The sequence below is a fragment of the Schistocerca americana genome, chromosome 9 (genome assembly GCF_021461395.2).
Source record: "Schistocerca americana isolate TAMUIC-IGC-003095 chromosome 9, iqSchAmer2.1, whole genome shotgun sequence".
NCBI lineage: Eukaryota > Metazoa > Arthropoda > Insecta > Orthoptera > Acrididae > Schistocerca > Schistocerca americana.
The window spans coordinates 63,896,792-63,913,447 of record NC_060127.1 but is presented as its reverse complement, the minus strand read 5'-3'; the positions used below and the strand labels follow the sequence as shown (position 1 = coordinate 63,913,447).

Sequence of the window (16,656 nt, the reverse complement as noted above, 5' to 3'; positions counted from 1 at the left end):
GTGCAGCGATGCCAAACACATTTCGGTCAGACACACCATTGGCATGAAATTAAGGATATTATGGAAGTTTTTGTTCAGAATTCATATGGATGGGCACAGCTAGATACTAGATAAGCAAGACCTTGTGTTGTGACTATTATGTATCAGGTGCTTAACCTCTGGTGTGAGCTACTAGGTTGCATGTACGCTGAGGATCCAATGAAGTAGACATAGGGTGTGGCTGTCACATAAACTTGTGGACAGAATATAATAACAAGCTAAGAAGGAAAGGTCCCCAGCAGTGGAGTTGACTTTTTGAAATCACCTATATGCTGACGTAGGTTAAGATCCCAAGTTTCACACCCTGTAACCATTCACCCTGCAGAGTCATCATTTGTGAGTAGCTAATGAAGGAAAAAAGTTCAGAATTTCATGTCATGCAATTTAGCTTTAAGAAGGCCAGGTACAACAAACTGCTTGGGCAATATTACGGCGGAGGTACTAGCCTCATGTGTCAGAGCTTGTGGGTTCAAATCTCGTCAATTGTGTTGAAATATTTATTTTTACACCTTTATCAAAAAGACTGGTCATAGTTTTCATTCAATTAATTGGATTAAATGCAACTTTTTAAAAATTTTCATTGCTGTATCACACCATTTTAATCAACATATTAACTTTTACAATTGCTTCCTATCATTCTTTTTTCACTTGGGGTCTTTGTGCAAGTGAATTTAATTATTTTTATTTGTCTATAAGAATATTTAAATATTTGAAACTGCCAATTTACTGGTTGAAAAACAAAAGCTGGAATAATGTATTTAAATTGACCGTGCAAAAAGATGTCCATTTTTTTGGATGGTTAACATCATAAACTCATTTAAAACATTAATCCTTATTTCACTGTCGACAAAACAATGCAGATAAAGATTTAAATGAAAGAAAGGATTATAAATAAAACAAAATTTAAGCAAAATGAGGAACGTAAATAATGAATGCAAGAACACGGATAAAAATATAGAATGATAAATCGGAAGAAGTTACATCAAAGTTAATACGTAAAAATAATTAATATCACAAGCACAAAAATTCCAAGGGGAAAAAGAATGATAGGAAGAAGAAATGAAAGCAACTGTAAAGGTTGATATGATGATTAAAATGATGTGACGAAGATAAAAAATAAAATAAAAATACATTTAATTCAGTTACCTGAATAAAAATAATGATCAATATCATTTTAATAAAGATTTAAAAATAAAAAAAAATTTCAAGGCATCTAACCAAATTCAAAACCTCAATGTCTTAAATGTGAGGCCAATAGTTTAACCATTATGTTGCACAAGGAGTCTATTGTACTTTTTTTTTAAGCTGAAGCGGATCACGAAAAATTCTGAAATATTATTTTCGTTGGTTACTCACAAATGAGGGTCCACTAGGGTGAATGGCTGCACGGCGTGAAGCTTGGGACAGCAATGTTTGTAACCATATAGATGACTTCCTAAACTTGATTCCACCACATCAGACCTCTCCTTGTGAGGGGACAGGTCATCACTCACCTACAACATGCACCGAGTTGCACATAGGCACACAGAAAGTATATACTGGCCACAAATGAGCAGAGGAGTAGGGGCTCAAATTGCTCTGTGATGGAAACTAACCAACCCTGAGCTGCAGTAAAGGCGTGACGCCTCGTATGTGGTAGCAGATCATGTTACATATTTATAGCTGCAGCTGCAAAAAATGTCTGCAGAGTGCATTTGGTGTACCTGGTGTGAAATCCATGGGTAGGTGTCCCTCAGGTGATGAACTGTTCACCACTTCTTCCACAGCCTTGCAGGCCTCAAAGGCGAGCTCAATCATGTATTGCATAAACTCCTGCCAGTCTGGATCACTGCTCACTTCCCTGCGAAAAGGGCCAAACGAGCAGTTAAATGTCACTTCTGTAACATGAAATTACAAGGCTGAAATAAACCTTCCAATAAATAATATAATGTCTGATACACAATAAATTATGACAGTGGTGGAAGGGAATTAGGTATTTGCACTGAACCAAAGACACATTTAAAATAAAAACACATTTACTAACTTCTATGTCATTTACAATGGCTACAGGAGCATTTCACATGGTTATCATTTTCACAACAGTTATCAAAATCTGCAAATACAAGCATCAGTACCTAACATAGCATTCTGTGTGTAAAAGAGTGTAAATTTGTGGCCAATTTATTTTCAGTTCTGTGACATATTAGTTCCACTGCCACAAACACAATACATGTAATAACTTTTGTCTCAAATAAAACAGACAGTTTAGAAAAAGACTATAAAACTTACAAGAGGGATAACCAAAAAATTTTGAATATTGTCTTTAAACCTTAAGGTTGCTTAAATAAACGTTTGGCTATTCACAAGTACATGCCTGTAGTCCCTGTACATATTGAAACCCTCTTTCTACAGTACTCTAGCCAGACCAAAATGACCCGACCCATTTGTAAAGTGGAGTATCTTGTGGAAATATGTTTTCTGTATTCGAAATGGAACAATGCTAATGTGTGTCGACTAAGTGGAAGTGTACTGCAACAATGCATCATCACATGACAGTGGAAAGGTGGGGTACAACATTCTGACCACAACAACAGTCGCCACCCACTCACATCCACTGTAAAAATTCTGGTGAACCTAGACAGCAGTACAAATGTTGCAGCTGTGTAAGACTGATCCAGATGATTTCTTTAGCCACACAATCACTGCAACTCGCCACATACAGGAGGCACTGAGTCAGGCCAGCACAGCAAAAAAGACAGCTAAAATAATTACCGTATTTACTCGAATCTAAGCCGCACCTGAAAAATGAGACTCAAAATAAAGGAAAAAAAAATTTCCCGAATGTAAGCCGCACCTGAAATTTGAGACTCGGAATTCAAGGGGAGACAAAAGTTTTAGGCCGCACCTCCAAATCGAAACAAAGCTGGTCCATTGCAATATGAGACACAATGTAGGTCGAATGAATGATGATACAGCTACAGTAGTTTGGTTCGAGTCGTAAGCTTAGCAGTTAAGCTTTACCATGTAGCCATTGCTATGCGTCAGGCGCTCCGTCCGTATTTATACGGGTACCCTTCCTTTTCCACGTCTGGTTTGAATCAATTGCTTATTTTGCTTTGATCTGATAAGTGCCGTTTTCTTTGTTATAGGTGTTTGCGTCACTCTTAAGCTGAAAATGCATTACTGCACTGTGTCATGCATTGTTTGTCGCATTCTGATAGTGCTACGGCCTGTCGCAGCTCGCGGCATGGCTTGCTTTTGTGCGCGCTACCGCCGTGTACAATTTAAAAAAAAAAAAAAAGAGAGAGAGAGAGAGAGAGAGAGAGAGAGAGAGAGAGGAATCGTCTCATTAGTGAATCAATGGCAAGAGACTGCTATTTGGAGTTACTTACACTGCTGCTTTCTTTGATAATGATCAACAAGAATCAAATAATAGACTGCATATGATAGAACATGTTCTGAACGAGAGTTAGGCGAAAATTTTTCTCCGTTTGAAAATCTTTGCGGCCGCTTCTTTATTATATCAAATTCTGCACAGAAATTAGTCATCTTAGATTTAAAAATCTGGTCACTTGCCGTGCTTCATTTCTGACTGTATCACTATTAGGCATAAGAATAATACGAATATAAACATGACACAATATGTATATTCTTCCGCGTTGGCTGTTGTCTCACTCTAGTTTCGTAGTTTATTAGGCAGACAGGATTTAAATGATATAGCAGCAAACACGAAAGAATACATGGCAAAATGTTTATATTCGTATTATTCTTATGGTGAAAAGGTTCCTATTAGCAACCATCTCTTCTCACAGACAGGAAAAAATTCAGAACGTAGAGTTGGCCATATTGACAAACATCCGAAACAGTCTTGCCACTCAGATTTTCGTAGTACACTGAAATTGTGCTACATTCGAAGATGAACAATACGGAATTTGTATTTACTTCGTTGGATAATGTATGAAAATGCAGTGGTCGAAACTCGCGGCGGAGAAAAAAAGCTCGTCTTCCACTTTTTTTTTTTTTTTTTTTTTTTTTTTTAATTTATTTACTGACGCAGGGGTTTTGGCGCCAGTATTTATCTTTGTGCCTACAAAGCATGCCTGCGTAGCGCTACATATATTCGACGGCAGAAGTTAGTTGTAGCAGCACATACCAACATTTTTCATAACTTCCGCTTGCTTTGCACTCGATTCTAAGCCGCAGGCGGTTTTTTGGATTACGAAAACCGGAAAAAAAGTGCGGCTTAGATTCGAGTAAATACGGTAAGCTTTCTGACAAAGTCATTCTTCCAGGCTAGACTGCTTCTCATTACATACAGGAGGCACTGAGTCGCAGAAAGGCACAATGAACAAGAGTACAGAAACAATTATGAGCCGTGCACGCTCCCATATTAATACTGGGATTTAAGTGCATGCTTAGCTCCTACCAGAGGTATGTCTGCTGCGTGTTGACTGTTTCTGAAGGAGTCTCTCCGGATCATGGCCTGGACTTACTAGCCATGAACATCTGCTCACCACATTCAGATGGCGCACATTTACTTTGGGGAACACACCTAGGCCTACTAGAGAGTCGCAGCATTCCCCTACCTGTGTGGATACAAATCACACTCCAGAGTTCGACTGGTCCCATTCCTGTTGCCTCGGTTGGTGGACATGCCCACATACACTGTCCGTAATTCTCTGTCCTGATGCAGGAATAACAGTGAGCACCTCGCAGATAAGTGCCCACTGAGTTTCAGCTGGTGTTCTTCCTGTAAGTTGTACCAGTTTATACTGCTGATGCCTTTTATGTGGAGCAGAATCCCATTAGTAAGAACATACCCAAGTTAAACAATGACTATGTGATAACAGTTAGGGTTGCGACCCACCCCATTTTTTATGGGATGTCCCATATTTTACAGCTGAAATTTGTGTCCCATATTATTCACCTTCCTCCTGTCAAATTCGATGAGCTCTAGATTCGTATAAAAGAGGACATTTTAAGTTTGAGGTCCTGTTGGCCAGCAAATCACAATATTCTGTTTAATACTATTGCGAAGTCTATAGTTGAATAGCTGAACTTATGGAACAAAAGGAAATTGCCTCATTCACAGTGTTTGTGGTTAAAAAACATTGTTGGAGACTGCTCAGTCTTTCCTTCTCATCCCGACCGTTAAGTCTCCCCTGGTCCGAGATTCTGGCCAACCTTTCCGAACTCCACCCATTTCCTCCACCCCACCAGTCCATTTCTTTCACCCCTCTTCTTTCTCCTTGAAGCCAATGGATATGAAAGCCTGCAAATGTAAATACCTTTATATGTATGTACTCCTACTACCACTCGTTGAGCAGATTTTTTATCTATCTGATTAGATTATATTTTCATGAAATACTACTGGAAACATTTCTAAACTGATGACTATCGACTTGAGGAGGAGAGCAGAGAGAAGACACTTTAAGGTTAATTTTCCATTATTATTTCTTGCACTATTCTAGTTATTGATGTAAGACCTTTAACTCCACTGCTGGATATCTAACCTCTATATTTTCTGACATACTACTGGCAGTTCTTCAACATTTCCAATCATGTCCCTTATTTTTGTTAAATATCCCTTATTTGTGAGCTGGTGCTCCTTATTTCATTGTTGTAAAGATGCCAACCCTAATAAGAGCTGCTTATGAGAGATTTGTGCGTGTATTTTCCTAAGTTTGATGTTGTTCTTGTAGTGGTCTTCAGTCCTGAGACTGGTTTGATGCAGCTCTCCATGCAACTCTATCCTGTGCAAGCTTCTTCATCTCCCAGTACCTACTGCAACCTACATCCTTCTGAATCTGCTTAGTGTATTCATCTCTTGCTCTCCCTCTACGATTTTTACCCTCCACGCTGCCCTCCAATACTAAACTGGTGATCCCTTGATGCTTCAGAACATGTCCTACCAACCGATCCCTTCTTCTAGTCAAGTTGTGCCACAAACTTCTCTTCTCCCCAATCCTATTCAACACCTCCTCATTAGTTATGTGATCTACCCATCTAATCTTCAGCATTCTTCTGTAGCACCACATTTCGAAAGCTTCTATTCTCTTCTTGTCTAAACTATTTATCATCCATGTTTCACTTCCATACATGGCTACACTCCACACAAATACTTTCAGAAACGACTTCCTAACACTTAAATCAATACTCGATGTTCTTCTTCAGAAATGCTTTCCTTCCCATTGCCAGTCTACATTTTGTATCCTCTTTACTTCGACCATCATCAGCTATTTTGCTCCCCAAATAGCAAAACTCCTTTACTACATTAAGTGTCTCATTTCCTAATCTAATACCCTCAACATCACCCGACTTAGTTCGACTACATTCCATTATCCTTGTTTTGCTTTTGTTGATGTTCATCTTATATCCTCCTTTCAAGACACCATCCATTCCATTCAACTGCTCTTCCAAGTCCTTTGCTGTCTCTGACAGAATTACAATGTCATCGGCGAACCTCAAAGTTTTTATTTCTTCTCCATGGATTTTAATACCTACACCGAATTTTTCTTTTGTTTCCTTCACAGCTTGCTCAATATACAGATTGAATAACATTGGGGAGAGGCTACAACCGTGTCTCACTCCCTTCCCAACCGCTGCTTCCATTTCATGCCCCTTGACTCTTATAACTGCCATCTAGTTTCTGTACAAATTGTAAATAGCCTTTCGCTCACTGTATTTTACCCCTGCCATCTTTAGAATTTGAAAGAGGGTATTCCAGTCAACATTGTCAAAAGCTTTCTCTAAGTCTACAAATGCTAGAAACGTAGGTTTGCCTTTCCTTAATCTTTCTTCTAAGATAAGTCGTAGGGTCAGTATTGCCTCACATGTTCCAACATTTCTACGTAATCCAAACTGATCTTCCCCGAGGTCGGCTTCTACCAGTTTTTCCATTCATCTGTAAAGAACTCGCATTAGTATTTTGCAGCTGTGACTTATTAAATTGATAGTTCGGTAATTTTCACATCTGTCAACACCTGCTTTCTTTGGGATTGGAATTACTATATTCTTCTTGAAGTCTGAGGGTATCTCACCTGTCTCATACATCTTGCTCACCAGATGGTAGAGTTTTGTCAGGACTGGCTCTCCCAAGGCCGTCAGTAGTTCCAATGGAATGATGTCTACTCCCGGGGCCTTGTTTTGACTCAGGTCTTTCAGTTCTCTGTCAAACTCTTCACGCTGTATTGTATCTTCCATTTCATCTTCATCTACAGCCTCTTCCATTTCCATAATATTGTCCTTTAGTACATCGCCCTTGTATAGACCCTCTATATACTCCTTCCACCTTTCTGCTTTCCCTTCTTTGCTTAGAACTGGGTTTCCATCTGAGCTCTTGATATTCATACAAGTGGTTCTCTTTTCTCCAAAGGTCTCTTTAATTTTCCTGTAGGCAGTATCTATCTTACCTCTAGTGAGATAAGCCTCTACATCCTTACATTTATCCTCAAGCCATCCCTGCTTAGCCATTTTGCACTTCCTGTCGATCTCATTTTTGAGGTGTTTGTATTCCTTTTTTGCCTGCTTCATTTACTGCATTTTTATAATTTCTCCTTTCATCAATTAAATTCAATATTTCTTCTGTTACCCAAGGATTTCTACTAGCTCTCGTCTTTTTACCTACTTGATCCTCTGCTGCCTTCACTACTTCATCCCTCAAAGCTACCCATTTTTCTTCTACTGTATTTCTTTCCCCCATTCCTGCCATTTGTTCCCTTACGCTCTCCCTGAAACTCTGTACAACCTCTGGTTTAGTCAGTTTATCCAGGTCCCATCTCCTTAAATTCCCAATTTTTTGCAGTTTCTTCAGTTTTAATCTACAGTTCATAACGAATAGATTGTGGTCAGAGTCCTGGAAATGTCTTACAATTTAAAACCTGGTTCCTAAATCTCTGTCTTACCATTATATAATCTATCTGATACCTTTTAGTATCTCCAGGGTTCTTCCATGTATACAACCACCTTTCATGATTCTTGAACCAAGTGTTAGCTATGATTAAGTTATGCTCTGCACAAAATTCTACCAGGCGGCTTCCTCTTTCATTTCTTACCCCCAATCCATATTCACCTACTACATTTCCTTCTCTCCCTTTTACTACTACCGAATTCCAGTCACCCATGACTATTAAATTTTCGTCTCCCTTCACTATCTGAATAATTTCTTTTATTTCATCATACTTTTTTTCAATTTCTTCGTCATCTGCAGAGCTAGTTGGCATATAAACTTGTACTACTGTAGTAGGCATGGGCTTTGTGTCTATCTTGCCCACAATAATGTGTTCACTATGCTGTTTGTAGTAGCTTACCCACATTGCTATTTTTTTATTCATTATTAAACCTACTCCTGCATTACCCCTATTTGATTTTGTATTTATAACCCTTTATCACCTGACCAAAAGTCTTGTTCCTCCTGCCACCGAACATCACTAACTCCCACTATATCTAACTTTAACCTATCCATTTCCCTTTTTAAATTTTCTAACCTACCTGCCCGATTAAGGGACCTGACATTCCACGCTCCGATCCGTAGAACACCAGTTTTCTTTCTCCTGATAACAACGTCCTCTTGAGTAGTCCCCACCTGGAGATCCGAATGGGGGACTATTTTACCTCTGGAATATTTTACCCAAGAGGACGCCATCATCATTAACCATACAGTAAAGCTGGATGCCCTCGGGAAAAATGACGGCTGTAGTTTCCCCTTGCTTTCAACCGTTCGCAGTACCAGCACAGCAAGGCCGTTTTGGTTAGTGTTACAAGGCCATATCAGTCAATCATCCAGACTGTTGCCCCTGCAACCACTGAAAAGGCTGCTGCCCCTCTTCAGGAACCACGCGTTTGTCTGGTCTCTCAACAGATACCCCTCCATTGTGGATGCACCTACGGTACGGCTATCTGTATCGCTGAGGCACACAAGCCTCCCCACCAACGGCAAGGTCCATGGTTCATGTGGGGCTAAGTTTGATATCTTTAAAATTTCTTGTTGATTACTTTAATCTGGAAATATTTCCCTTTATCTGCACTACTAGTGCATTCTTTTCTAGTTTTAAGTACCTTTCAAATTTTTTAATTATTCTCTGCTAGACTCAATCTAAAAACACTTGCTTTCACTTGCACTACTCGTGTGCACACTTTCAGACTTTAGATACCTTTAAAATGTTTTTGTCAGTTTACTTTTATGTAGAAAAATTTGTCTCTACATGCACTACCAGTGCATGCATTTTCTAATTTCAGGTACCTTTAACTTTTTATTGTCAGTTAATGTCAAAACATACAGTGTGTGTCGTAGTTTATTTAGTTATGTAGACTGTACTCTATTAAACTACTTGTAGGTTGAAAGGACTCAGACGTTTGTCCTCATTTCTTCTGTCATGACAGAGCCCATGTGCTATTTGCCACTTACATGGTATGTAACTTTAATGTATTTTCTATTTGTATGTTTTATAATCTGTTCTGAGTTGAGCAACCATTCCGCGTTTGGGGCCAGCTCAAGCCAGTTACTGTGAATTAGTTAATAAGCACCTATCAGGCCAATTACTTTTTATTTGTCCATACTCGGTTTTGTGAATAATTATTACGCTCTTTGATTTGCTAATGCTCATCTTCCAATTTTAAAGCCACTGTAGCAGTATATGTTAGCTCATATATTTGGTTATATGGGAAGTTCCTTTCATGATTAAAATGTGTGCACAGTGTGGTCTTTGCAACATCGATTAATAAGTGACCAAAAAAGTACCAAGATCCAGTAATTGTCTCTGAGGTCATTTTCTAATGCTATAGAATTCGGTGAGTTTTGGTCAATATTAAAACTCTCTGTGTAATTGACCCTTGCTCTCCACCATTCCAAATTAAGTCCTTGGACTACTACTTTGAAAGAAGGAGTTTGTCTCAAAGATTAATTATTTTAGCAATCCTTTTCAATGGACCTGTCTGCAACTCAACACTTTCTCTATGTAGCGAATAGCAATCTATCCTTTCCATATTGTTGTTTTTCCATCCTGGACCTTCACTTTTTTAAATTAATATAGTTATGACACTGGAAAGTTCTGAAATACAAACAGGGGATGGAGTAAAGGTAGCCACCAAGCACTGCACAGTGGATCAATTGATTGATTGGCACATAGAAGGTCACTGTAAGCTGCATGATTTTTCCTGTTTCTGCAGTTGTCAACCACTCAGAGCATTACTATCAAGTGAGTTGTGGGAACATTTACTCCTATGATATTTAACATTAATATCATGTTACACGTAATGCAATGGCTCCAGTGAAAGTGCTACAAAATTGGTCACAACTTCTTTGTTAGCGATGCAGATAAAGAAAATTGTACTTCAGCTGAATTGCAGTGATTACTTCTGTATGCAGATGTTTCTGAACCCTCCCTCCAAAGCACTGGCCAGCCTTTCTATCTGCTTGTAGTTCACACGTAAAACACTACATACAGCTGTTTTTAGTTCAGAATGTTGTGCTCTCTGACACTGCTACCGAATTCAAACATGACGACAACAGCAGCATTCCGGTCCTCACCTGAAGTCGACACCCTGCAGGAGGTGCCGTATGCAGAACAGTGGCCCGTACATAGGGTGGGTCGCAGAAGCTTCCAACAGGTTTCTGTTGGCGGCATTAACCAAATCTATCAGGCGGTCCTGCAGCAATTTCACTATGGCCAGAATCATGTCTTCATATGTAGAGTCACCTGGGGAAGAACAAATAATGTTTACAAAAAAGGAGAGAGAGAATAGAGGTTACTGGAAAACAGATTAATCCTAAAATTTAACAGGAGATGCTTATTTTCTCTTTACATGTTTAATTCTTTCATCACAAGAACTGTGAGGATTTTGAAAGGAAAAACAGCTGGAATTATAGTGAAAAGAATTGGCAATCAGTGCTTATGATTTGCAGATGATACTGCCCTAAGAGTTGATAGTAAGAAACATATCCTGAATATACTTTCTAAATTTTCAACAATACAGAAAAGGACATTATATCATACGCTATGAGACCAAGATGCTGCTGTGTTCGATTATATTTTTACTACAACAGGCGTATTTTGGTATGACTGCCATTTTCAAGTTGTATCAGATGGTCTTGATATCTATACAATATCGCAGCCGTAGTTGCCGTCACTACTGTATAAGTTTGCTGCTTTGATGTTGGTGTAGCTACAGTACTTGTTAAATTTTAGCTGGAACAGTTATTTCTGAAGTTGTTGAATTATGAAAGTTTATTTCATAACAGCATTACTTGACAGATGTCTTGGCAGTTGACTCAGGGAAGTGTCTTGGGATGCTTACTGCTCATGTTTTATATTAATGACGTCGTGGATAATATTAATAGTAACCTCAGACTGTTTGCAGATGATGCAGTTATCTATGGTGAAGTACTGCCTGAAAGACGTTGCATAAATACTCAGTCAGATCCAGATAAGATTTCAAAGTGGTGGAAAGATTGGCGACTTGCTTTAAATATTCAGAAATGTAAAACTGTGCACTTCACAAGACAAAAACAAATATGAAACCCTATGACTATAATATCAGTGAGTCACTGTTGGAATCAGACAACTTATACAAATTGTTGAGTGTAACACTTGGTAGGGATATGAAATGGAATGATCACATAGGCTCAGTTGGGTGTAAAGCAGGAGGTAGACTTTATTTATTGGAAGAATAGTGGGGAAGTGCAATCAGTCTATAAAGGAGATCACTTGTGTGACCAGTTCTAGAATATTGCTTGAGTGTGTGTGATCCATACAGAACAGGACTAACATGGGATACTGAACGTATACAGAGAAGGGCAGGACAAATGGTCACAGGTTTGTTTGATCCATAGGAGTGTTACAGAGATACAAAGGAACTGAAGTGGAAGACTCTTGAAGATAGATGTAAACTACCCTGAGAAAGTCTATTAACAAAGTTTGAAGAACCTGCTTTAAACGATGATTCTAGGAATATACTACAACCCCCAACGTACTGCTCACATAGGGGTCACGAGGACAAGATTAGAATAATTACAGAGTGCACAGAGGCTTTAAACAGTCATTCTTCCCATGCTCCATATGTGAATGGGACGGGAAGGAACCCTAATAACTCATACAATGGGAGGTACCCTCTGCCATGCACTTTCGGTGCCTTACAGAGGAGGAGGATATTAGTGTTTGACGTCCCGTCGACAACGAGGTCATTAGAGACGGAGCGCAAGCTCGTGTTAGGGAAGGATGGGGAAGGAAATCGGCCGTGCCCTTTCAAAGGAACCATCCCGGCATTTTGCCTGAAGCGATTTAGGGAAATCACGGAAAACCTAAATCAGGATAGCCGGAGACGGGATTGAACCGTCGTCCTCCCAAATGCGAGTCCAGTGTGCTAACCACTGTGCCTTACAGAGCACGGATGTAGAAGTAGATGTCTAAAAGTAAAATACATTCTATTGTCAATAATATAATGTACCAAACACTGTTAAATTTTATGTCCCTATTACAGATGGTTTCAAGCATTTCAGGGGGAGGCTCTCCAGATTCACGTAGAATACCTCCACACTAGTGACCCTAACATTAGGAGATGCCACCTCAGCAAAGCACATACGGTCCAGGGGTAGCGGGCTCTCCGACCCAGACTCCAAGTCCACCGCCCTCCGCACGGCAGACGGGCGCGTCGTGAACCTGGCGAGGGTCGCCAGCAGGTAGGCGGCCGTCACCGAGTCTGGGGGGCGAGAGCTCTCGCAGAGGGTGAGCCCTGCCCGCAGCAGCGTGAGGCACTGCGTCTCGTCCTGCAATGACATGTCACACAGTGCAAAAGTGAACTGCCGGAGCCTAAAAACTGAGAGGGGCGGTCACGCAGGGGCTGTAGCACTCTAGTTATGCTCAGGAAGATGAACAGGAGGAGGGAGGGAGATTGCTATTTAAGGGGGAAGTAACGGATTTGGGTCCAAAAAAAAGCTATTTTGCACAAAAATTATTTTCTTAACCTACTGAGTTTAATCTACGTTGTGTAGTTTCAGCTCTCTGAGACTGCAGATGTGTGTGCAAGTTGTGCTTGTGTGTGTGTGTGTGTGTGTGTGTGTGTGTGTGTGTTTTATGTGCCTATCGTGACTCAGCACCTCCACTACATGGTGAAAGCAGCTTTCCTTCTCTCGTATTGTTACATTCCATCCTGGATTTTCCATTGTTTGATAATGATAGGAGCATTAGAAAGGCCTTTAAAACATTAAACTGTTTAACTCTGCACTGGCAGACACTCCCACCTTTTCTGGCATTTGGGAAACTGCTTGCTTCCGCGAAATTTTTGAGGGTGACATCGGTCATTTAGGATTAGATCTGGACCGTGAGCAAGATGTTTGTTAACTTCCAGGGCTTCCAGCATAACGTAAGGTAACACACCAAATATCTTCAAGTCAAAAAGAAAATAAGGTATTGGAAATATATGCAGTTTTCCATACCCAAGGGGGTACTGTGGCCATTGCCATAGCAATGGTAGCCCATGTTTGTTTTTCTGATTTATGGGGACATTTTCTACACGTCTTCACATCCTGGTATCTAAAAGAATACCAAGTGGCTGCAGCAGAGCATTTTGAATCAGACTTTTGCATCAGCCCTAACCCAAGAAAACAGAGTTTAAAATAATATTACTTAATTAATTCAAAATTGTCACAAAGGGATGGAATGTTGGATAATAGCTTCATCCATAACAGTGATTAGAAATCAGTTTTATCTGTTACATTATGCATGTGTTTTGGAAGCGACTAACTCTTATTTGGGTAAACACCTTGGCACTTTCCCAGCGAGTAGTGTGGCTACTTTTCTGATAGGACAACATGTTGGCATTTGTGACCCACAGCAGAAACTATCAAACTGGCATAAATAACAAGAAACCATGCTTGTACACCAGAAGACAGTGTTTAAACATTAATATTGTCAAAAATTATTACTATCCTCGTGGGTGCCCCAACAAGAATAATACACATAACATATTACATGAGACAACTTTTTAAAAAAAAAAATATATATATATTTTTAGTAAAACATAATGGGACAAATTTCCTCCATCAGTCTCACTGACAACAATGGCGATGTATATTAGAGGTAATATGACCACTTCTCAACAGGCGGCAGCGGTGTTCTGGATAAAAAATATGCAGTGGCTATTCTGTCATCCTTGCCACTTCACCACACCTTCCACTACCGATCTTACTATTAACTGGTAACCTAAATAAATTATTTTATAACAACAAAAACAATCAATTATTGACAAAATTATTTAAATGGGTAGGAAAAAATCTACACACCAAGTGGCAGCAGAACACACACATAAAAGACTGTTGTAATTGGCAAGCTTTCGGAGACAGTGGCTCCTTCTTCAGGCAGAAGAGTTGAAAGGGAAGGAAGAGGGGTGAAGGAAAAGGACTGGAGAGGTTTGGGAGAAGGGCTAGATTTTGGGAAAGTCACCTAGAACTGCAGGCCGGAAGAGACTTACTGTTTGGGATGAGAAGGAATAACCCAAACGGTAAGTCTCCCCTAGCCTGCAGTTCTGGGTGACTTTCCTGAAATCTATCCTTTTTCTATGTCTCTCCAGTCCTTTTTCTTCACTCCTCTTCCTTCCCCTTCAACTCTTCTGCCTGAAGAAGGAGCCATTGCCTCCGAAAGCTTGCCAATTACAACCGTCTTTTATGTGTGTGTTCTGCTGCCGCTTGGTGAGTAGATTTTTTTATCTATCCCATTAAATAAATTATTTTGTTATATTAATGACAGAAACGGTAATATGAGACATGATCACAAAAGTTTACTAAATGTTTTGAATGTTATTTTTTGTTTACTCATTGCATTGTATTACAACAGCCTTAATTTGATTTCATATTACTTGCTACAAACATGTACCAAATTTGAAGATGACCATTTGTATAATGTGCAAACACACACGTCCATATAATTTACATTTGAGATTCATACCATTGTGGCTGATCAGTGCTAGCTGGTCACACTCTTGAGTTGTCAGCACTGAAAGACATACAGTAAAATATTAGCCCCCCTCCCTTCTATTAACGCCGCAGTAGCCGCACTACATACCACTCTGCCCCTAACGTAGGCAGCAACCTTTACTTAGCTTAAAGCCGATTCAATGTCAATTAAAGTGAAGCATATCTTAAAATGTTACTGTCTCAGCGAATATTTTTGTTTCTTAGTGAGAAAGAAAAATGCACTGTTAAATCTCTTAGCATTAGTTGATGTTTTTGAATTCTCTGTAGACTGCTATAAGCACATTGCTAGTATTATAAAATATGGCTGAGAACGGTGGGATGCATGTGGTCTGTGGGCCATAGTTTGATGACCACTGACATAGAGGAAGTGTCGTGTCACAGACAGGTGCAATGGGGGCAGAAAAAAAGTTAGAAATTTTCAGCTTTCTGACTAAGTCTGTCTTCAAAAATAGAAAACTCACCCACACTCCCAAAAGTACAATTCTCACTGCATTTCAGGTGAGCAGCAATGGTTGGGTAGTGGGGTAAGGAAGCAGCATGGGGTGGAGAGGAGGAGGGATAGCAGGGTAAGGGTGGGGAAGATGCTGTAGTACTGCCTGATGGAGTGGGGATAGAAAAGAGTTGGTAGGTGTAGCATCTGGAAGCTGTGCAGGGAAGGGGGATGGGCTAAGGGGGCAAGGAAAAGGGAAAAGGGCAACAGAGAAAAGGGGAAAGATTATGCAGGTGTGGTAGAGGAGTGGAAGCAGGGAAGGAGATATGTAGGTGGAGCAAAGGTCGAGGCAGGGGACATTAGGTGAATGAAGGGTACGTTATACGGAGAGCTCCTATCTGTGCAGTTCAGAAAAGTTGGTGTTGGTGGGAAGAATACAGATGGCACAGGCTGTGAAGCAGTCATTAAAGTGAAGCATATTGTGTTGGGCAGCATGTTCAGCAATAGGAGGATTCAGCTGTCTCAGCCTCAGTTTGGCAGTGGCCATTCTTGCAGACAGACACCTTGTCAGTTGTCATGCCCATGTAGAATGTAAACCACATGGCTGCATCCACAAGTGGCCCTGCCTTTTATGGGGTAGGAGATGCCTGTGACCAGAATGGGGTAGGTGGCAGTGGGTGGATGTACTGGACAGGTCTTGAATCTCGACCTACTGCAGGGATACAAGCCACGAGGCCAAGGTTTGGGAGCTGGGGTGGAGTAGAGATGCATGAAGATATTGCCTAGGTTCAGGGGGGTGGTGGAATATCACTGTGGGAGGGGTGGAGTGAATAACAGGGATCATATATCCTCCCCCACCCCTACCTTACTATCCCTCCCCCTCCCTGCCTTATACCTCTTCTGTACCCCCATGACCCACTCCAGCAAGATTGCTGCTAACCTCGAACACAGTCGCAGTCATACCTTAGGATCCAGAGGTGACAGAGGCCATGCGTGTGTGAATGTGTGTGAGTTTTCTGCTTCCAATGAAGGACTTACAAAACGGAAGAGCTTCTAGCATTCAATTTCATTGTGCATGCCTGCGTTTCGAAGGCTGCTCTAGGTAGTGAGGTGAAGTCTATCCATTCCATATCACTGTTTTTCCATCACGGACTTTTCACTGTTTACATTCATATTCTATGTCAACAAATTTGTCTTCTTCAGAAATGATTTTCTCATCCATAGCTGCGTCACCAACAAC

At 40.3% G+C, this 16,656-nt stretch overlaps 1 protein-coding gene across 1 annotated transcript in view; it reads right to left on the bottom strand.

The window, feature by feature from the left end:
* The window catches only part of LOC124550647 (thyroid adenoma-associated protein homolog), a 239,662-nt gene that overhangs the window by 98,732 nt on the left and 124,274 nt on the right, over positions 1–16,656 (bottom strand). Inside the window, exons 14-16 of the mRNA XM_047125370.1 lie at positions 12,598–12,781; positions 10,547–10,715; positions 1,743–1,879 (exon numbers count right to left, since the gene is read on the bottom strand). Coding sequence (XP_046981326.1) covers positions 1,743–1,879; positions 10,547–10,715; positions 12,598–12,781 — 490 coding nt within the window. The remainder of the gene's footprint in view (positions 1–1,742; positions 1,880–10,546; positions 10,716–12,597; positions 12,782–16,656) is intronic.